At 45.8% G+C, this 23,786-nt stretch overlaps 1 protein-coding gene across 1 annotated transcript; it reads right to left on the bottom strand.

The window, feature by feature from the left end:
• Positions 1 to 565: 565 nt before the first annotated feature.
• Positions 566 to 22,939, bottom strand: Trim27 (tripartite motif containing 27). Its single transcript, XM_048460811.3, has 8 exons — positions 22,216 to 22,939; positions 21,003 to 21,098; positions 18,931 to 19,161; positions 9,689 to 9,711; positions 7,441 to 7,556; positions 7,285 to 7,317; positions 5,999 to 6,025; positions 566 to 1,404 (listed from the first exon to the last, which is right to left on the bottom strand). Exons 1-8 carry the CDS (start codon positions 22,633 to 22,635, stop codon positions 809 to 811), a joined length of 1,542 nt encoding a protein of 513 aa, XP_048316768.1. The 5' UTR covers positions 22,636 to 22,939; the 3' UTR covers positions 566 to 808.
• Positions 22,940 to 23,786: the final 847 nt, after the last annotated feature.

The raw sequence follows: 23,786 nt of genomic DNA, 5'->3' as shown, positions 1-23,786 counted from the left end.
CACAGCCAATTCTTCAGCCCAGCTGTCCAGAAATCACACATTCTGTCTTTTTTTTTAAGACAGGGTTTCTCTGGGTAATAGCACTAGCTGGGTGTCCTGGAACTTGCTTTGTAGACCAGACTGTAAAATCACACATTCTTAATTCAAACGTATCACACAAATGACCCCAATAGTCTTTGCTTCTCTGCAACTTCACAAGTCAGATCTCTATCATCTGCGTTTCTCTCAACACTCTTATTTTCCAAGCCCCCACAGCCCATTATACTTTTAATATTCAATGGCTTTTCCAAACCAAAGTTCCAAACACTTCCACAGTCCTTCCCAAAACAAGGCCAGGTCTATCACAGCAATCTCACAAGCCTAATAACATTTTTTTTCAGCTTCTCTGCTGCTGTGACAGACGCTGACAAAAAGCACCTTGGGGAGAAACGGGTTTATTTGGCTTACATTTCTACATCATAGTCCATCACTGAGAAAAGCCAGGATAGGAACCTTGCAAGCGGTTCTCTAAATCCTATCCATATTTTTTATCTATTTCAGTCATGTGTAAAAACCAACAAAAGTGTAAAACACAGGAGGAGGAATCTGTTTTTTATTTCTGGGAAATAGCAATACTTCTCATTACATCTCACAATCTGCAAGGGAAGGGAAAGTACAGTAGAGACCATGAACACATTGTCTCTCTCTGTAAGGGCATGGGAAATGGTAAGGACACCCGGCTTTGATGGACAGGAATTGACAAGACGACAAGATCCTGTGTGCCGGGGGTAGGATTACAGCCATCAGCACTGTGCTTCAGTTCACTTCCTCAAGGGGAGGTCTCCATGGAATGACCGTGATTCCCCACATGACCAGAAAACCCATCAATCCCACTCATAGGGCAGATGATCAAAGGAGCTGCACTCTTCCCTCCCGAGTAACTGAGGCTGAAGTAGGGCCGGACTGGCCCGCAGAAGGTAGCATGAGAGAAAGTAAAGGTATGACATCTCTCTGTCACATTGTAGAAGGAGACCTCACCAGCATCATAGTCCAAGAAAATCCCTACCCGCTGAAGAGGGGTCCGAAGGGGGAGGGCAGTCATCGGGGAGGTAAGAGCCCAGTATTCTTTCCCATACCACAATGACACTGCCCAGAATCCATTCTGGGGCGCTGAGGTCACCCCACCTTTTCTGCACACCGAGTCTTCACAGACACCTATGGTCCACTTGGCTTTATCTCCCACCTCTACCTCCCAGTAATGTCTCCCAGCGATGAAACATGGAGAGCCCAAGACACAGGGAAATAGATTGAACCGCTCAGGGTTGTCTGGTAGGTCCTGCTGGAGGTAACTGTACCGTACTTGACGAAGATTATCAGAAAGGATCAGACTGGGGTAGGCTGTGTCTGGGTCCAGGGTCACATCCACTGTAGAAAGAAAGAGGGGTGGTTAGCTGAAGGTCAGAAGAGCCCACTCGAGCCCACCTGGCATTTCACCTACTTCCCTGGCACACAGCAGAGATGCCCACTAGAGGTTGTACTCATTTTATGATCAAACACCTTGTAAACTGCATATTTCAAAAATTACTGTTGGATCCAGGCATGGTGGCACACTAAGGAGACAGAGGCAGGAGTATCTTCAAGAGTTTCAGAGCAGCCTAGGTCACATAGCCAGTGCTATACAGCAAGACCCAGTACCAAAGCCTAAAAATTTATCATTAGATTAGCTGATTACCCTCTGTGTGGATATCAATGAAACTAACACAACTTTACTCCCATTCTTCTCTCACATCTAAGGCTTAGCCTTACTGATTGCATCTGAGACTTCTGGACATATGTCTAAGTCCTGAATTTGAAAATTCTGGCATCAATAGACGTGACAGGAAATATACATACATACATTAGAACAGATAGAGGCTCCTGGTCACAAAAATTCAAAAGTTGCTAGATTTTTAAAAATCATTTATTGGGCACCAGATCTCATCAAAGATGGCTGTGAGCCACCATGTGGTTGCTGAGAATTGAACTCAGGACCTCTGGAAGAGCTGTCAGTGAGTGTTTTTAACCTGAGTAATGTCTCCAGCGCCAGGAGTTGCTATTTTAATTAATTTACTGAAAAACAGCCAACAAAATTTTGGTTTACAGACATTTGGAGTTCAGAATTTTCGTTAAAGAACTAAGAATCTGCCTAACTTGCCATCTTTCAAACCATTCTTTCATTTGAGATTCTGTCTTGCATATCTACTCCCTATTCACGTTTTCCCCTTCCTGTTTTTGAGACAATCTATGTAGATGAGATACCTTAGCCTCAAACCATGTGGCAAAACATGGTATTAAGATCCTGATTCCCCCTGCTTCAGCTTCCCAAGTGTGTATGCTGGAGTTACAAGCATACACACTACCACACCTGACCTCTGCCTAGAATAGACAAGGTCTCTCTACATAGTACTGTACTGGCATCCTGGAGACCAGACTGGCCTTGAACTCAGAGGTTCACCTGCCTCTGTCTCCCAAGTGCTGTGATTAAAGGTGTGCACCACCTCACCTGGCTGCCTGGTTTGCCTTAAATTGATTACTCCATTACTCTTCAACTTTAAATCTAACATTGTGGATAATTCATGTCACCCCTGGGTAGTTGGATATGGGGTGTTTAAGAAAGCAGACTTAGCTCAGTGGTAGAGTGTTTGCCTAGCAAGCACAAGGCCCTGGGTTCAGGCTTCAGCTCTTGGGGTGGGGGGTAGGCCAGACTGAACAAGTCATGTCTAGTCAGTAAGCAGCTTTCCTTCATGGCCTCTACATCAGTTTCTGCCCTGACAGTCCTGTGATGGACGAAAGTGCAAAAGAAACAAACCCTTTCTTCTGCAAGAAGGTGGTCATGGTTGTTTCATTCCAACAACAGAAACCTTAGCAAAGACAGAAATTAGTAACAGAAGTGGGAAATTGCTATACAGTCTGGCCATGTCTTTTTAGAGGACTGTGATTGCATTTGAACTTTAGGCTGGAAAAGCCTCTGGGTATTCACTGCTCAGTAGGCTCTTCTGTTTGCACTTGGAAAGCAAGAGCTTTCAAAGAAATGCAAATGATGGAGGCCTGGCTTGTGAAGCTGCCGGAAGAAGCAAAGATTCTACTGTGGTCTTCCGTGTGGTATTTTTGTGTTAAGAATGAGTGATGTCTGGTCAGCTGGAGCTGAAGAAACTGCTGTGATTAACCAGAATCCAGTACCAATGGAGTAAAATTTTACTTTGCCAGGACAGACATCTCCTTTCTCCATACCTATTCAGTATAGTACCTGATGTCTTAGCTAGAGGACTAGAACAACCGAGGGAGAGCAAGGGGATACAAATAGGAAAGGAAGAAATCATCATATTCGTATTTGAAGAAGACATAACGTTTTAAGCATAAAAGACCCTGAAGAGTATATCAGGAAACTTCTACAGCTCATAAACACTTCAGCAATGTAGCACGATATAAAATTAACACAAAAAAATAAGACAGTAAGGACTACACACAGAAAGAAACTCTGCCCCCCACCCAAAGAAACAATGAAAACAAAACAAAATGATAAAGGGGAAATTAGGAGGATTAAATGGCATAGGTGATGGGAGGGAAGGGTACAAAGGGTTTTATGGGGGAAAGAGCGCTAAAGTCATTAGGAAAAAGTCACATGGAAACCTAATTACTCTAGAAGCTTACACACACACACACACTTAACTTAAATGAAGTTACCATATAATGGGATTCCGGGGACAATATCCCAACTAAACAAGAGAAAACTGCTAAATAACCTCCTCCCAGGATCATGAATGGGGTACACAATTTTTGAGCTGTTGCTCAATGGTGTCTCACAGACACTATCCATCCCTTCACATCACAGGCCATTGCCAACACTATTGGCTATGCTCAACAATCTGATGTAAGTCCCTGTTGCTGAAGATACCACAAAGTTCTATCACAGAACACGAAGGAACTGAGCTGACACTCAAAGTGAAAGCTTCACCCAACCTGCTAGTTTAAAGGTGCTACACCTGCTACTGGAGAAGAGTTATCATCAGTCTCACTCAGAACCTGTGAACTGCAACAATGGCCTGCCTGTAAGACACGTACACTAGTACAATAGTAGTATAAATGTTATGAGAGTAATCAACCACTTTATAACTGAATTTTTGGTCTGCTACGCAAGATGGAACCCATACTTGACAATGTCAGTAAGATTAAGAATCTGAAGCTATTATAGGTCAGAGGTCCTAGGAAACAGTTATTCTGCTAAATAAACAGTCTGATAAAGTGACTACTAATGACATATGTTATACGCATAGATAAGTGCATTGTTTAACCCTTATCGAGAAGTTTCTTTTTGCATTAGAATTGTAATTAACACAGAGAGCCACAACTGGTCAGCGTAGACTTTGGAATGCTCAGTCTTAAATGGGATGTCTGTAAAACACTCCTCCTCTTAAGGCTTAGGAGTCTACTATGCAGAAGAGGGGGTGGAAAGATTTTATGAGTTGGAAGTGGTAGATGACTTAAAGAAAATTGTCTTCCAACACAACAGGGCAGATGCACGTATGAACACACACATACAATGTATATAGCATGTACAAAGTCCTGCACAAGCTAAAACCATAGCATGGAAGAGGGAAAGTGGGCACAAAGTGTCACCCCTAGAAGAGAAGCTATTCACAAAAGGTAGCTGCTTGGAAAGGGAAAATCAGTTTTCTCCAACAGAGTGATACTGGGTGCATCAACTACATTCCAGGGTGGCTCCATGCTCAGTTATGAGCCAACATAGATTGGATCCCATGGCTTTTGCTGTTGTTGTTTTTCTTTGTTGTTATCGTTTGTTTGTTAGCTTTAAGAGAAAGAACATGTAGTAGTTTGGGTAGGGATGTAAAAAAGTATGTGGGAGGAGATGAACAGGGGAAAGACAACGATCAAAATACTGAATAAAATTCTCAAAGAATGAATAAACATTAAAAAATTCATGATAGGTAACAGGTGATGTGACCCTTGTTTTCAACAATTTGTCCATAAAAGTCACCTACCTACTCTCACCCACTTTTTTAGTGCTATGGATTTAACAAGGCCCTTACCCATACACGAAGTCTACTCACCCTGCCGATGAGCTACATATCCAGCCCCAACCTGTCTTTCCTGTGCCATGGGTTTACTTCCAGCCAGACTGTAGACTCCAAGGGCAGAGTACTGCTTTCTAAAGCATCTTACGTGTGACATACTCAGTCAATATTAAAAGAACCAAATATCAAAGGTAAGAGAGATGGCTCAGCAGTTGAGAGCCACTGCTGTCTTTGCATAAAACCTGGGTTTTGTTCCCAGCACCTACATGGTGGCTCATAACCACCTGTGACTCTAGGTTAGGGGAATCGAACCCCATTTTTTGGCCTTTGTGAGCAGCAGACAGGCATGCAGTACACATATACACTTGTATTCCAAATACTTAGAATGTTTAAATAAATAAACATTGATAACAGCCTTTGTCCCAGTTAAGGAAGACGTAATAACTAAAGGCTGGAAGTAAACACACCTCAGATTTGGGTTCCCTGGAACCAGACTGACCCAGTCTCTGAATCATAGCTTAAAGATGGATGTCTAGGGCTTATCAGATTTCTTGCCCAGAGCATACCACTGAAAAGCTAAGAACCCCAGACTCAACAGCACGGGGGGGGGGGGACGGGACGGGACGGGGGGGGACCTGATTCAATCATTTCTGTTGGGGTAAAAAAACAGTACATTGCCCCAGATACTGGGTGGGAAGATGCATACTAGAGTGGGATTTTTCTGTTTCTGGGGAACCATGTGTCTAGTATTCTACAATTCTTTAAAGTGACAAAGATGTCACTTTAGAAAGCACATAGAAACAACCAGAGGCTTCTGGCTATATGTTATTTTGCATATATGCAACCAAAGAATCCAAACTCAGGCAGCCTCAAACCATTTCTAATAGTGGTTAGATTCATAGGGCTTTTACCCCTTTCTTCAACATTGTTCGTCTTCTAGCACGTACCTGAGTATAACTGAGCCTCCCTCAATTCTGAAAGAACAAGAAAGAAAAGAAGTTACTGAACCTGTGTGTCTGTCTAGGAAGCACGTTAAGTGAATTTAATTTGGTTAAAAATCGTAAAGCAGTGGAATCTATTAGCATTCCAGAACCCTTACGTCAACTGGGCACTGATTACTAAGTTCACTGTTATAACTCCATATCTGCTTATTTACCCAGAAATTTTTTCTTTTTCTTTCTTTCTTTCTTTTTTTTAAAGCAGGGTTTCTCTGTGTAACAGCTCTGGCTGTCTTGGAACTTGCTTTGTACACCAGGCTGGCATCAAATTCAGATCCACCTGCCTTTGCCTCCCAAGTGCAGGGATTAAAGACATGCCTGGCTCTTCTTCCTTTTTTATTTTTATTTATTTATTTTTTTTTTTTAAAAAGTCAGTCTTACTATGTAACCTAGGCTGACCTGAAACTCACTATTTGGCCCAGGATGGTTTTGAATTCGTGACAGTTGTCCCTGATCAGCTGCCCAAGTATTAGGCTTATAAGCATGACTATTATACTTTGCTCATGAAAGGATTTTTAGGGTTAGGGGGCTTGAAAACCCTGGCTATACAAATAATATGTGTGAGCTTGGTAGAACATAGTATCAGACTGAGTCACAATCAAGAATTCCACCTTCCATAGAGCGACCTGACTCTGCAAAGGTTAAAAGTTCAAATGCATGACATACATATTTACAACTCTTAATTTGTACAAACCATCTGCTGTAGAGACTGAGTGGCTCAAATGACACCCACTGCCATCATTAATTTATGTGGGATTTCTAGTTGGCCAAGGATTTCACACAAGAGTCTTTGAAGTGGCAAAGGAAGAGGAAGAGAAATAAACAAGAATCAGACTGAGAAAAGCCACTTCTGAACTAAATGTCGTTGTGCAGGGCAGCTGTGGCACATTTTTAATCTCAGAACTGAAGGTCTGAGGCAGCAGGTTGGTGAGTAAGGCTAGACTGGACTATATATTAAGACTATCTCAACAAAACCCAAACTAAAACAACAATAATAATGTAAATAGGAAAGTCTGGGCATGATGTATGTGCGTGTGTGAAGGGTCACATATCATACTGCACAGGTGGAGTCGGCTCTCTCCTTACACCATGTCTCAAACTCAGGTCAACAGGTCTGCACAACAAGGCACTGCACTTACTGAGCCGTTCTGCTCATCCTCCCTGAGCTCTCAACACACCCAGCTTCTCCCCAAGAAACTTACAACATCAAGAGCCCAGAAAATAGGCAGATTTACCTTGGATTTTCTCCATATCTGACTGCATTTTTTCTAAGGATAAAAGAGAAGAGATTGAGTTTGTATTACTCTGTCTGACTGGAAAATGCATCCTCAGATAGATGATAACAACATACGGACATCAGAATAATAACCCACTTCCTCTCCTCATATTACCTGTGAACTGCTTCAGACTTTCTGTCAAGAACAGACATTTTTGGGCAAAAATATGGATTTTCTCTTGAAGATCTGGAGGTGTGATCCAGGGCTCAGGGATCCTGATTCTTTCAGCCCTAAAATAAAACAAGAAACCGCATGTGATTCCCTTCTCCAACTTTCTGAGGCCCAGGCTAGGGACTGACTAAACTGTCTAACAATAGTGGGCAGGCAGTCTTTAAAACCGGCTACCACAAGTTTCCACAACTTCCTTCTAAATCACCTTTAGGAGTGAAAGTGAGAGATGATCTTGCTCATTTTCACCTCTCCCAAAGCACTAGCTCACGGTTTGTGAACAGTAAGTCCTCAGTGGGGCACCGCTCCTCCCTGCAATTCCAGTCCTCGGGAGGCAGGAACATGACGATCACTGCTTGCTTCAGTGCTACAAAGTGAGATCTCGTCTTAAAACTTCTAACACCTTTAACCCCAGCACTAGGGAGGCAGAGGCAAGTGGATCTAAGTTCGAGGCCAGCCTGGTCAAAAGAGTGAGTTCCAGAACAGCCAGGTCTACACAGAGAAACCCTACCTCGAAAAACCAAATTGAAAAAAAAAAAAGTTATTTTATTTATGTGCATGTGTGTCTGTGTGCATGTCACATATTCAAATGCCTGGGGATGCTAGAAAAGGTATTTTTTTGGATCTGGAATAACAGGCAACTTATAGTTGGGTGCTGAAAAACAAACCAGTCTCTTCAAGAGTTAGCAAGAGCTCTTAATTGCTGAACTATATTTCTGTGGTCCCCAAAACTAATCTTTACAGATTTCTAAGGTTTTAAAATAGTGATTCTCATGCAAGGTTGATGGCTTACCATCCCAGCCCTGCATCAAAAACCAGAAACTAGAGTAGGGCATAGGGATTAGACATAAACTGCACTCTGGAGTGCCAAAGGCCCGGGGTTCAGTATCTGGTACTGCAGAATAGGGAAAAAAAAACAAAACAAGCCCCACAAAACCTCCATACAAAGAAAACACAAAACTGGGCATTACAGCTCAATTACTGCCTATAATTTCAGTGTAAGAAACTGAAGCAGGAGGATCAGAGTTCACGATCAGCCCATTAAAGAAGAACTTATCTCAAAACCAAACCAAACCCAAATCTGGCAGACACAGCTTTACTTAACTGACCACCCAACTGGGAATGTTACAACTTCCAATTCCTCTCCATCTCAGTAGCCCTGAGGACCAGTTATCTACACACATCTCCTAGCCAGCCCATCAAATTGTATTTTCCTTTGAAGGATTTTAATCACAATTCAGTTTTGCCAAAGTCAGTCTCATCCTGTAGATTTCCCATAGTAAATGCCATCATTCCAAAGCCTAAACACCCGACCTGCAGTTATTACTGTCTCGTCTTTCTTTTGTTTGGAGACAGGGTTTCTTTGTGTAGCTCTGGAGCCCGTCCCAGAACTAGCTCTGTAGATCAGGCTGGCCTCAAACTCACAGAGATCCATCTGCCTCTGCATTCCAAGTGCTGTGATTAAAGGCATGTACTACCACCATCTGGCCCTGTCCTGTCTTCTTGCCTGCTCCAAATTCTCCCTTTCTTTTGGTCTGGTCTTTCCCTCCTCTCTCCCCTTCCCTTCTAGTGCAGCAATCAAACCGCAGGCTTGTTTATGGCAAACACACGTCACAGCACTGAGCTACACTCACTGTTCGCTTGACAGCACAGGAGACAAACAACCAGAGCCAGAATCCACGTGGCCGATCAGTGATTAAATAACTCCAAGCCGGTCACACCTTCCTTAAGGCCTTATTTCCCTTTATAAAGAATGAGATAAGGAAATGAAAACAACTTTGAAATTTGCAGAACCAAGAGTCATCAATGTGCTCTTTTCAAGGTCTGAAAGTATCCTCACACTTAAACCACAATATCTCTCAAGTACACTCTCTCACTTCAACACCAATTTGTCAAAAGTTCCAAAGTGTTTTGTTTTGTTTTGTTTTGTTTTATAGACGGGGTCTCACTATGTAGCTCTGGTTGTCCTGGAAGTCACACTCACAAAGATCTCCCTGCCTCTGCTTTGAAAGTTGTGATTAAAGGTGTGTGCCATCAAACTCGTCCAAGTTCTAAAGTTCTCTGGGCAATAAGACTGTTCAGTGAGAGATAGCAACTCAATAAGCCATCTACTTCTAAGGCGCTAGTCTCCAATTCGGATTTATAGATGTGAGCCCACAGTCTTGGTTTACAACATAAGGACAGAAAAGTGTACCTGCTCAGTGTGTCTCCAATGTCCTGCAAGAGAAAAGAAAAAAAATATCATGAGACACTGCACTACTTGAGTTTTCTTCCAGATGTTCACTGGAAACCAGCTATGGGCCCGCTTTCTCAGAGACACTATAGACAAGGTTAACTGGGATTTAATTCAACCTCAAAGACCTAGAAATCAGGAAGTGGAAGAAGCAAAGATTCACTAACTCAGGCATCTTACTCTTGGGCCTTGGCTGTCTAAATGTGCAGTTAACTTTTAAAAAATTGTGAAATAACTACAAATAAACAGAATACCATGCACATGATGAAATCCTGTTTCTTTCCATGTCTACTACCCTTTATTCCTTTTCTGTATCTCTTAGACACAGTGCATATAATGACATAAGCATCTTCAGTACTTTGTGAAGCTGTTGTTTACCATCTATCTTTTCGAGAACTGTATCTTCCTGCCCAACTTCAGCTGTCACAAAGTTTGGGAAGCTGGGCAATGGTGGTGCACAACTTCAATCCCAGTACTTGGGAGATAGAGGCAGGCAGAGTTTGGGGACAGCAAGGTCTATATAGTGAGTTCCAAGAAAGTCAGGGTTTCACAGAAAAATTCTGCCTACAAAACTCAAATAAATAAAGTTTGGAAATCTTAATCATTAAACATTAATCTCAATCACAGTCCATAACAACACTCAGCCCTACCCTAGGTTATACAGGTTATGCACTGGTTACTGTGACACGGATTCTCAAGTAGAGCATATGTGATACAGACTGTGACCACTTACTATCTTCCCACTAGTAAGTAATGTATTTGTGATACTTTCAGTTCTTATCAAACATTATCCGTAAGGTTTAACATCCGCTGACAAGTTTGTTTTTGTTTTTAAAAGAAACCCCAAAGCTAGGAATTAAACTCAAGGCCTTGCATAATAAGTCACACCTCCCAATAATTCTTGTCTAAGTTTTTGACTTGATAACTGCAAAAAGTTATTTCTAACTTTACAATCCCTTCCATATGACTTAAACACAGAGCTTGAAGAATCCCTCAATAGTATGGATTTTTCTACTTTTTAAAAATTTTGCTCTTTCTTGATAAGGCTAGTTTTGCCTACGTGTACGTCTGTGTACCACATGTGTGTCTGATGCCTACAGAGAGAGACCATGAGGGCACGTAATCTTAGATTTATAGCTGGCTATGAGCTGCCATGTGGGAGCTGGGAATCAAATCTGAGTCCTCAGAAAGATCAGCCAGGACATCTCTTCAGTTCCATCCCACCCCCTTTTTAAGACAGCATCTCATTATATAACCGTGACTGATCTCAAACTTGGAGATCCACCTACCTCTGCCTCCCAAGAATAAAAATTAAAGATTATTATTTTATTCAAAAGGCTGTAACCCATTGCTGCTTTTATTTATTTTGGTTCAAAAACAAAGATCTAACAATTTATTCTCAAGTCCTTGTCACTCCCCCGACCCCTATCTTATTTCTTCATTCTCCATGATTTTGTTTTCTTTGTGAAACTAGCTCATACATGTAATCTCCAATCTCTCGTTCTTATCCACAACGTATGGCACTCTACTATCATCACTTTAAGATTTGTGTGTGAGCCTGCAGTGATGGCACATGCCTTTAATCCCAGCACTCAGGAGGCAGAGGCAGGTGGATCTCTGTGAGTTCAAGGCCAGCCTGGTGTACAAGAGCTAGCTCCAGGACAGGCTCCAAAGCCACAGAGAAACCCTGTCTCGGAAAAAAAAAAAAAAAAAGTGTGTAATGTGTGTGTCTGCACACTATCTGCACAAAGAACCTAGAAGAACTAACTGGATCCCTTGAAGCTAGAGTTATAGGCAGCTGTGAGTCACCTGATGTCAGTGCTAGGAACTGAACTCAGGTCTCCTAGAAAAGCAGGAAACACTCTTAACCACCACCGTGCTGTCTCCCCAGCCCCATACTTACTTTACATTCTGATTTCCTCACCCATTATCAGTTTCCAGGTATCATCCCTGTCCTCAACCCCTCTTGAAACAGGACCTGACTATGTAGCCAGCCCTGGCTGACCTGAAACTGTTCATACCGACCAGGCTGGCCTCAATATGGCATTGATTCTCCTACCTTTGCCTAGGTATGCACTACTACTTAAGGTTGCTCAGTTACCTTTCTTCTTTTTAAAAGTTGCTTGGTATTCTGCTGTTGGGAGCCACCTGGAGGCACAGGTGGTCCTGCAGTTTGGAGGTAGCCATGTGGGGCTGAGCACCCCTGCCTGCACCCTTGCCTGCACATGCTCAGACCAGCAGAATGGCATTAACCAATCAGGACAGCGTTCAAGCCGCTCCACCGTTTAAAAGCAGATGCCTCGGGACCCTACTTCCTCTCTCTAAGCTTTCTCTCGTCCCTGCTCTATCGTCCCTTCCCCCAATTTTCCTCAAGGGAATGCTCCAAATAAAGATGTGACCAGAGAAGGAATTCTCGTTTTTGGTGGGGTTCATTCCTGCTGGACAGGATGGCGCCCCGCAACTGGTGCTCGAAACCCCGGGACGCTGAGGGACCCTGACAACTACGCCGGGGGACCCTGAGAAAGCCCGGGAGAAAAAGCCAAGATCAGACACCAGCACAGAGAGCCTTGAATTTCAGAACTCTGAGAACATGGAGCGGTGAGTGACGTCGGTTGAAATCCCCAGAAAGGGGAGGAAAAGAAATGTAAAAAAGAATTTCAAAGTTTAGGCCTAAAAAGAAAAGAAAATACAAAAAAAAAAAAAATCAAAGTTAAGGTATCTGAAAGAAGGTACAGAAAGCAACGGGGAAGAAAAATCCCTTAAGTTCAGTGCAGGAGGAATGTAAACAGCAGCAAAAAAGGCGAGGTAACTAAGGCGGGACTTTGAGGACGATGGGGTACGGGAGACCGCGGCTTCCGCTCCCTCTCCGTCCACCTGCGTACTCGCTGATAAGAGACTGGAGGCAACAGTCTCGTAGGGAGGCGAGCTTGATCACTGCCTTCCCTATTCTTAAAGAGCCACAGAGTTTCTGAGGTGATTTTCGCCTAATTTTGTTAAGAGAGCTCAGTCTCTGGCTCTCACGTACAAAAAACTTTAATTTTTGACTGAGAAAGACAAGCTGCTTGATCGTGCTGAGAGTGCTGGCGGCAGCCGGCCCGCCTTTGAGCGGTAATGCCTGATTAAAAACACGGAAGTGGGCCAGGCACGGTGGTGCACACCTTTAATCCCAGCTACTCAGGAGGGAGACGCAACCAGTTGCTGGCGGGGAGTTTGCTGGAGGCCTACGAACAGCCAGGTCACCATGGCGACGGGCGGGCTAAAGTCCGTGTGACATCAGAGGCTATATGTCCCGGCCTTCTGGCGGGGCTATGGTTTTTGGAGGACTTTTTCAGCACCTGAGCGGACTCGCCTGACTGAGGCGGAAGCTGCGTGGTGAGCAGCGGCGCCATAGAAGGCAGAGAGGAGCTGAATCGGCTCTGCGGAAAAACTGTGTTTCCATAGCAACATGGGCGAGCCGGGAGGTGAGTTCCCAGAGAACGGGGCTCTGCGCGCAGGCGGACCGGGCAGGAGAAGCCCCCCCACGGGTGGGCGGATGCCCCCCCTTGCCGGAGCTTGGCGGTGCGAATTCATTGCCTGAGGTGAGGCTGAGTTACAGTTCGCAGTTACGGGATAAACGGCGAGCGCGCACGGCCCGGGGCGGAGCCATGCCTTTGGGCCATGCGGAGCGCGCCATAATGGGCTTCAGAGGCGGAGCTGTGGCAGCCGCCACCGTCCGCTGCTGCCGCCCTCAGCCAAGGTCGCTAAGAATTCAGTCAGATAAAAACATTTGTCGCCAAAAATTCAGTCAGATAAAAACATTTATCCCCTAAACAACGTCCCTTCGTCAGCAGGAAGTAGCCAGATCGATGGTCTACGTCCATTCTCCCTCAAAGAACTGGTCCTAATTATCATAATAAAGGCGCGTCAACCTGGTTACCATTACCTATTGCCCTTGGCAACGGGTGAAATAAACAATGCTCTACCTAGAGGTTTTTCCATCTGAATAGAGGAGCTGGAGAGATGGCTCAGGGGTTAAGAGCACTGCCTGCTCTTCTAAAGGTCATGAGTTCAATTCCCAGTGACAACTGTTTTGGTGTTAAACAATAGAGGGGGACTACCAGTGAAAGCTTCCCCCAGAGAAAGGATTTCTCTTGCATTCTTTATACTTAATTTTTAATTCAAAATTTTGCTGGTACAGGCAAACAAGATTTGCTTTTTGAAGCAGAGACCTACGGGTCTCTAAGTTCAAAACCAGCCTACTTCCAGTACTGATTGTGCTGAATTTTTACACTGAGAGTTTTTAATACTCTTAAATGTTTATTTGGGAGGAGAGTTTTGTTTATGTTTTTCTAGGAATGCTGACATACATCTGGATGCCAGCGAGACCGACCAGAGAGATAAAGAAGACGACCCAGTGGATGCTGAGTGTCCTGCTGTGGAAGATTCATGCGGAGGCAGCAGAGATGACCTTCTGGGCAGTGCCAAGAGCAGCTGTTTCACACCATCGACTTGAGCAACACCCTGTGCAACCTCTTATCTCTGACTCTATTTTGCCTTTTCCCTCCTTGGGGATGGGTGGGAGCAGATATCCTTGGCATGCTGCGTCTAGGTGGGGACCAGATTGGAAAATAGTTTTGCCTTATTGCTCTTAAAGACAATAATTAGGGGGAGATGTTGGGAGCCACCTGGAGGCACAGGTGGTCCTGCAGTTTGGAGGTAGCCATGTGGGGCTGAGCACCCCTGCCTGCACCCTTGCCTGCACATGCTCAGACCAGCAGAATGGCATTAACCAATCAGGACAGCGTTCAAGCCGCTCCACCGTTTAAAAGCAGATGCCTCGGGACCCTACTTCCTCTCTCTAAGCTTTCTCTCGTCCCTGCTCTATCGTCCCTTCCCCCAATTTTCCTCAAGGGAATGCTCCAAATAAAGATGTGACCAGAGAAGGAATTCTCGTTTTTGGTGGGGTTCATTCCTGCTGGACAGGATGGCGCCCCGCATTCTGCTGGGGATGTGTTTAGCTGACTAAATCCATCAATGTTTTAAGTTTGGAACTTAGACTATTTCCAGGACTTACACACAATGTTGAGGTAAACTATCTTGCTGTATATTTTAATACTTGGGTCTGACAACTTCGAATCCTCACCAGGTCTAACAACATCCCAAACACTCGCTATTCTAACTGATAAAAGACACCTTAGTGTAGTTTTAATTGGCATTACTCCTGTAATGGTGCTGGTATGCTGGCTTACATCCATGGGCCAATTTTATGCTTCTGCAGCCTGTCTCTGTAACTTCTGCCCATTTACCTATAGAATATTTCTTCACCTTTTTTTTCTCTCTCAGATAGGGTCTCATGTGGCCCAAGAAGGTTCAAATTCCTGATCCTCCTCCTTCTACTTCCCAAATGTCAGAGTCACTCTGTAGCCTAGCTCAGCCTTGAACTCATAGCTCTTCTTCTGACTCAGTGTTGGGAAGACAGGTATGAACCACTACACCAGTCCCCCATCCCCAATTCTTATTATGACCATGTGGTCCCTTGTCTAATTCAACTGGTTAAAACTTCCAATAAAATTTTAAACAGTATGCAACTGTAGCACTTGGGAAACGAGGTAGAAGGTAAGTGCAAGGTCAACCTGGGTTATATAAGACCCATCTCACAAAACCAAACAATGAGCAGAAGCAAAGAGTGGACATTCTGCCTTTTGTCCCCCGACCTCTGGACGTTTGCTATTCAAAAGGCTTAAACTCTAGACAGTTCTGGATAGCTGTCAGACTTTTTTTCCTTACTGGATCCAGGAACACACATCCTTTGCACACTCCCATTATTCATCTTCAATTTCATGATCCATATAGTAAAAAATATTTTCATATGCTGAATGAAGCCATGTTGGAATGAAATCATAGCATTTTGGTAGGATGCACCCTTTTTTCTTAACTATTTTTTGTTTACTTGTTGGAGGTGGGTAGGAATGCATGCCTAACACAGCCCAAGTGTATAGATCAGAGAACGACATGCAAGAGTTGGTTCCTTCCTTCTAGCATGTGGGTACCAGGGATAGAATCCTGGTCCTCAGGTTTGGAAACAAATGCCCTTACCCTCTGAGCCATCTCACCAAGAAATCATAGCATTTTGGAGGTCAAAGCAGGAACATTTGAGTTTGAGGCCAGCTTAAGCAACACAGCAAAACTTTGTCTCAAACAAACTAAAACAAAAGGCCATTATGATTCCCCAAAACATGCTGGATGTGGGTGCACACGTATAATTTCATATCTCTGTAAGTTCAAGGTCAGTCAGGGATACACTGTGAAACCTTGCCTAAAGAAAGAATAGGATAAGGGGCTAGAGAGATAGCTCAATGGTTAAGAGCACTGGCTATTCTTCCAGAACACCCAGGTTCAATTCCCAGTACACATCTGTCTGTAACTCCAGTTCCAGAAGATCTGACACCCTCAAACAGACATACAAGCAGGCAAAACACTAATGAACACACACACACACACACACACACACACACACACACACACACACACACACATATATATGCCAGGCACACATGTCTTTAATACCAGCACTCGGGAAGCAGAGGTAGGTGAATCTCTAAAGAGTAGATTATACTCCCAATGGAATATCATTAAGCTATAAAAAGAAATAAAATATTAATTCATTCTACAGTGAGGATTAATATTGAAAAAATTATGCTGAGTAAAAGAAGCCAGAATTAAAAAGTCCACATACTGTACGATTTTACTGAACACCCAAAATGTAAAAGTCCAGATAGAGGGACTAGAGGTAGAAAGGAATGACAGGGACTGCTTAATGGAGTAAGGTTTCTTTTGGGAGGTAATAAAAGTGCTCTGATCTAAACAGTAAGCTGAAAATTGAATTCACTATTTTAAAATGCTATATTTGTGCTACAAAAATGACATTTTGAAATGGTGAGATTTATGTTTTCCATGCGGAAAAAAAAAATCCTGTCCAAACAGGCCCAATTGTTTCTCAGTGCTTACATGAGAGCAGTGAAGACCCAAGAAAGTAAGGCAGCCAACATCACCCACAAAGAGCAGAATAGTCCAATAAATAAATTGTCACTGGGGCCCTGTGGGTAAGAGCACCTACCTTGCAAGCCTGATGACCTGAGTTCAATCGCTAGAGCCCACATAAAGGTGGAAGGAGAGGACTGAACCCACGTTATTTGTCCTCTGACCGCCACATGGGTATCACAGCACACACATACCCCCACCACCACATGTTCATATCTACCTATCATCCGCCATCATCAATTTGTCACTAAGCTAACAATCCTACCGTGCCCCAAGGAGCAGAGGCTTGCCCATACATTGCAAGCTTTTCCCCAAACAACCGAGGACCTTCTGCGAGCTAATGTGCTACTCTACCCCCACCCCTGTAGCAGCATAGGCTTCTGATGTCCCATCATTGTGGACAGTGTCCACCTGATCTTTACCATAGACACCCTCTCCCCACTTTTAAAATGTTTAGTTTCTTTAAGCAGTCCCTCCAGATAAAAGCACAGAAGTCTCCTTGTCTCTAGGAATCTTCTCCACCATCATCCTTCAAACAGTCTCTACTGACAGTTTCTATTCACCCAACCTGGTCACTTTTCAACTCTGACACGGTTCCTGCTCAAAATTATTTCTGTGACAATTCTACATGAAATCATCAGTCATTTCAAGAGCTCTGCTATTGTTGGGCATCAACTACATCAAGACTGTCATCTACTCCCACCATCCTAGTCATTCTGCCTCACAGGTCAACAGCGCCCTTTTCAAACTCTCCCTTCTCTCTCTAGCAATGAAACGGTGACCTGCATCAAGGCTTAAGCTGTCTGCCCTTCCTGTGCTAAAATAGATTAGGAAACATTTCCCTGAAGATTAGATGGTAAACAGCTTAGGTTTCAGTACCTACACAAGACTCAGTCCTACTGATGTACTGGAAAGCAGGGATGAATTTTATGTGTATGAACAAGCATGGCTATGGAACTGATAGACATTGAACCTCAATTTCATACAGTTTCACCTACAGTGAAAAACATTCTCACCTTTCCCAAACATCTTAAAATATAAAAACCTACTTAGTTCCAAGCACCAGCAGAAACGAAAGGCAGGTCATAATTTGTTCACTATTGTACTATCCTATGACCTGCTTTAAAAGGCATTTGCTGTAGGAAGTCTTACAGCCAGTGGTTACCAGCCCACTGAGACGTGGCCTCTTGTACTATATATGCCGATGTAGAGCATGGGTCCAGCCTCTCTTTTCCAGCTGCGGGATTCAGTTTCTGATCTCCGTTTCAGTGAGGATTTTGATTTGTGAGTCTACCCCTAAATAAATGTGTACTTCTCAATTCTGAGCTAGTGTGGGATTTCTTTTAACCATCCTTCTTCAGGCATTTATTAACATGTGATAACCATTTACACATAACAAGTTACTGTCTGAACTTCAAACTAAAACATAATTAAGGAAAGTGTATGTACCCACCACTTAATTCCAGTGCCCACCACAGTGCTTGTATCAATGGCCGATAAGACAGGGCAGGCAGCAGATCACCTGCTGTGGGCTTGCCCCGGGAGTACACTGGCTCTTCGCAGCTACTCTAGCACAGGCAACTACAGCAATGTTCAGGCGAACTGCACCTGTTCTCTACCCCATGTCCTCTGGCTGTGGTAATATACACATATATTTTAAAATTTCAGGATAATGAAAGGGCCTTGAGAGATATGTGGTTGAAATGTCTTATTATAATCGATCCTGAGCATATGAGATCCACCAATGAAGTCCTACCATTGCCAAGGGAGGGGCCCACGATCAGATAATGCAGGAGGGGCCCAAAGACTAGGTTTTTCTCTTGCCCTCTCCATGATACACTGCAACTGAAGAACTGACTGAGTTGTGTCAGTCACAACTTCTAGCTGGGCCATGGTGGCGCACACCTTTAGTCCCAGCACTCAGGAAACAGAGGTAGGCAGGCAGATCTCTGTGAGTTCGAGGCCAGCCTGGTCTACAAGAGCTAGTTCTAGGACAGGCTCCAAAGCTACAGAGAATCCCTGTCTCAAAAAAAAAACACAAATAAACAACAACAAAAAAACAACTTCTAGTATACAGTTTTCCTTAAGTGCCAACACTTAAGCAGTTACAAAGGACAAAGGGCATCATGAACACTACCTGGCAAGGGTAAAGCTGCCCTGTCCTGCAGGGCTGTCCTGCTTACCTGTAAGAGTTCCCTGGTGGGTTGCTGCTGCTTCTCTTCCAGTTGGGCAATCAGGCCACTGAGGTGAGAGATGTTGCAGGAGAACTGAGTGATGGCACCATTGATGCTGTTGTAGATGGCTAGGTCGAGCTCCTCGAGGCGAGCTAACAGGCGATACTCGTGTTCCTTCAAGGAGTGATACAGCTGCTCAAACTCCCAGACGATTTTTTCCCTCTCCATCTGGGTCAGGCTCTGTACATGGCATGCAAAGGTAGTGAATAGGAAAGGCTCACTTCTAGAACTCTTGTAAAGTTTCCCAGTGACTTAACCCTGAGACCTCATTTCATACTATAACAGCTTCTCTCTCCCTCCCTCTCTCCAGTCTTTATACACCAGACACACAATGACCATGAACTGAATTACTCCAATGGTAATTAAGAAATAGTCCCTGACCATAAGGGACTCAGTCAAGTGATAGTCAGGTTCACGAGACACCGTCACGATGGGCGAAGACAATGGGAGAAGCTCAACAGTCTCCCCAAAATTCATGTTCACACAGGATCTTGTAGAATGCCATGTAAGCATGAGTTAGATAGGCTTTTTAGGCTGAGCCAATGGCACAGGCATTTAAAGAGGGGAGAGAAGACACGGTTGGTTCTATATGCCTAGAGCCCATGAACACCGAAGGACAAGATCAGATCATACCCTGCCTGGCAGTCACGAAACACAGCCATACAGAAGTGGCAGGGTTAGGTGTTTACCCTGTGGAGGTAATCCGGAATAATCACTCACTTTCCTAGACTTGCTTACTTGGTCCCTTCATGTGATCCTTTATGATTTTTGGGGAGTGCTTATGGGTTTGGCATTGAAGCAGTCCTACACAATGTGTCTATTACGGTTTGCCTATCTTTTCTTCTCTACCCAATTCCTCGACTGCCAAGAAGCTGTAGAGGCAGGTGTGCCAGTGCATTCCTGGATTCTTAGCACTTGGAAGGCAGAGATGGGAAGATTGGGACTTTAACTAATGAATTCAAGATCAACTTGGGTTATGGAAGGCCTCATCTCAAAAAAGCAAGAGTTCGACCTAAGGGATTATAAGTATGGCAGTGCATACCAGTAATCCCAGCACTCAGGGAAACCAAGCAAAGAATATTCAGAGTTTAAGACATTCCTGGACTACACAGTTCAATTATTTCTAAATAAATAACAAATGGTCAGCAAATGACTCTAGAACACTCAAGAAACATTTACCTTGAATCCAGCCACACCCACTCATTTATATATTAGACATGGCTGGTTTTGAGATACAGTAATGAGCTGTTTAGGTGTGATTTGTCTTGTGTAAACCCACAAAGCTGAAAAGACTACTGGCCCTTTTTTGACCTGAACTCAGCTGTCCCAAGAACCCCCACCCCCACCCCATCACACCTCTAACTAAACCAACTTTCTTAGCACTTACTAGGCATCTTTGTAGCACACTTGTGTGTGCATGCAGACACACATCTTGGCTTATAGACCCTTTTCCTAAGCTCATACCTCTTCTCAGTTGGGTAAGTCTTCCAAAGGCATAAAGCATACAACACAATCTTAGATGTACAAAATTAAAGCTAAAAGAAACCTTAAAGATCAGTGTTTTCCAAAAGGGGTGTGACTCCCACCCTGGCAGGAACAATTTTTCTGGCACAGGTCTGTTTCTTGCTGTAAAACACTTGCCAACCTTGTCCCACTTGGTCTTTGACTTGGCTCAAAACAAACCATTTACCATTTCAAGGGCAGAAAGGGCACCACTGGCATGCTGGACAAGCACAGCTTTCACCCGACCTCCCTATCTCACAGACAAGAAATTAAGGCCCAGAGAGGCTGCACCACCTCTCCATCTAAACCGGCAAGTGCCAGAGCCAAGAGGCAAACCCAAAATTCTGGATTCCTAGAGGCTGCCTCTCTCTGGACAAAGCTCCCAGAGCTGATATCTCTGAAGTTTTTCACTGTACCCTGACCAACACTTAAGTTTTCTCAAGGACTATCAGAGAGAGTAGTTCAGAAGTTTGCTATCCAGATGCAAAGCTCTGCAGGCTGGAGAACGGGACCCTTACCAAGAGCTCAGCTCTCGCCTGCTCCCCCTGCGCCCGCCGTCTCTTCTTCAAATCTTTCACTCTTCTTAGATGGTCCAGCCGATTCTGGATTTGTTCCTGAAGAAAGCAAACAGTTGGTCAGTTCAAGACTATGCAGATCTCAGCATCAGAGTAGTTACTCTGCTTATCACACAGGAACCCAAACTACAGGTGCCAAGGCCCAGACGGACTGTCCTCAGACCACAATGCCACATTCCTGACAAAAGCCCAAGCATAGGGGTCGGTACAGCTCTGCTGGAGCGGTTTGTTATTTGAACTCTGAGCCACCTACCAGTTCTGCCTAAGTTATGAGGCATCTGGGTAAGGAGGCTCCAAAGCTAAGGAACACAGAAAGCTCCTCGGAGGAACACAGAGACAATGACTTATTTTCCTCAGGCACAGAATCGGTAAACATCACTTTCCCATGCTAAAACCCCTCACCGGTGAGTGAACGGATACAGGTGTCAGCTATGTAAACAGAACTGACATTTGGATGAGCTTACATTTAAACAAATATAATTCGGGGTGTCTGTATTCCTGCAGTCCTCAAAACAGACTCCTTGCCACTTTAGACCTCCTTTATAAGCAACGTTTTTGCACTGCTGTGTAGCCACGCCAGTGTTTATTCAACAGTCCACAAAGGCCTCTTCAGGGCTTGTGAGTTCACTTACTCTTCATAATGACTGTTCTCTCTCGAGTCTCAGAGTGGCTAAATGATTTACTCAAGCAGGAAAGAGCTGTTCATTCCCATTAGCGTCTAAAACAGGTTACAGGGAAGAGCTGGGGACATAGATTAAGTGATAGGCATTGCTTGAATTGCGTGAATTCACCGGCCAACAGCGACTGTTTGGTTTGCTATCCCGGGCCAGATGGAGTTGGAGGTCTCCAAAGCCTATCAAAGTGGAAGCGGCTTGATGTGCAACTCCTTTGTCAAAAGGGAGGGTCTCCTCGCGCCGTCCCTGCCCCGCACGCGTTGAAGCAGTTAACAGAGGGGCGCTGGGGGGAAAAGCCTGGGGGTGGGGACGCTTCTGGCCCCGCCAGCTACAGGTTCTCCTTCCGAGTCTGAGTGCGGAGGTTCCGCAGCCGACAGGGAGGAAATGATGGCGCCGGGCCCCACGTCCGGCTCGCCATTTTCTCGGCGGGCAGGCCCCGGGAAGCCCCCGGCTCGCCCCTTTGTCCGCCGGCCCGGCCCTACCTTAAAGCCCTCCACCGCCTCCTCGAGCGGCAGCACGCTGTGGCCACGGTGCTCCCGCGAGCGGTCGCACACCACGCAGATGGGCATCTGGTCCTGCTCGCAGTACAGCTTCAGCGGCTCGCGGTGCTTCTCGCACACGCCCATCTCGCCGCCGGGCCCCGACGGCCGCTCGGTGCGCAGCTGCTTCACCAGCTGGGTCACGTTGGCCAGGTGCCGGTTGGGCCGCATGTGGCGCTGCGGGAAGGTCTCCCGGCACTGCGGGCACGACACATTCGTCTCCGCCGCACCCCAGCAGCGGGCCAGGCAGGCGCAACAGATGTTGTGGCCACAGTCGAGCATCATGGGCTCCGCGAAGTACTGAAGACACACGGGGCAGGTGGTCTCCTGCTGCAGGCACTCGGCCACGCTCCCGGAGGCCATGTCGCGGGCAGGCTGGGCCGCAGGGCATGAGCCCGGAGCCGAGCTCTGGCTGAGCCCGGCGCGCTCGCTCGGCTTCTCCTCTCCGGAGCGGGGCGGGGCCTCCGAGGCCGGGATGGCGGAGGCGCGCCGAGCTCTCCGGCGGCCGGACCAATCCCCGCACCGCTGCACCCCGCCGAGAGCGCGGGAAGGCCTGGACTCCGCAGCCCCGCAGGGGGCCGAGCAGAGGGGCGTCGGGGACCCGGCGCCGCCGGCTGGCTCACAGGGCAACGTGGCCGTGTCGGAACGGATCCCCGGGCCGCGCAGACTCCACGGGCCGAACGGAAGAGGTGGGCCGGGGGCGGGGCCTGGCTTCGCGCGCCGCTCTCTTTTAGGCGAGCGGGCGGGTTTCCTCGGCGTTGTCCTGGAGACCCCGGAGCTGGAGCCCCGGTACCCAGCTTTAGGGTAGGTGGTGGCCGCCCAGTGCACTGTGCGCCGTGTGGCTCTGGCCGTGGGGTCCGGACACTCCAGGCGTCTGTGGATCCGTAGTCTTTTGTTGGGTTTCCTTTTAGTGCCTAGGCCTCGTCTCCTTTAAAAGTAAGATGGCTTTGTAGAAGTCCCGGGAAGCCGGGCGGGGAGACCGCCTGAGCCCCTCCCTGTGTGTGAAGCACTCGGAAACACACCCAACTGCCAGGCGATTCCAACTGCCTGAAAAAACGCTGAATTATCAGCAACTTTTCTGAATGGTCGAAACGGAGAAGCCCAGGTCTACTTCCGCCCAGGAGTAAGTTGGTTTACCGTTGCGAGCCTCATTTTCTTCTCGTGTGAAATGGGGCTTGGTAAAGTTCAGAGCAGAGTGCGGATGGTCGGAGCCCGATGCCCACTGAAGTCCTCCCCTGTCGCCCTAGCGTTACAACTACTGGGGGGCCATCCCACCGAGCGTCCGCCTTTGAGTCCGACTTCTCAACAGGCCAAGTGACTAAACTTCTCACTTCCCCAAGTGAGGCTGCCAGACCAGCCGTGTCAAAGGGCTCACTCCCCTCCTCCGCCACCTGCTGTGGAATCAGCGGTTTCCCAGGAGACCCTCTAAGAAAGGACCAGGATTCTGTCAGAATTCTGCCATTTGAGCCTCGTTCTCGGACCCACCCCCACCCCCACCGGAACCTGCTCTCAAC

Source organism: Myodes glareolus, chromosome 14, assembly GCF_982192425.1.
Source record: "Myodes glareolus chromosome 14, mMyoGla1.1, whole genome shotgun sequence".
NCBI lineage: Eukaryota > Metazoa > Chordata > Mammalia > Rodentia > Cricetidae > Myodes > Myodes glareolus.
Note: the sequence above shows the minus strand (reverse complement) of the source record. Positions and strands in the feature narration are given on the sequence as shown.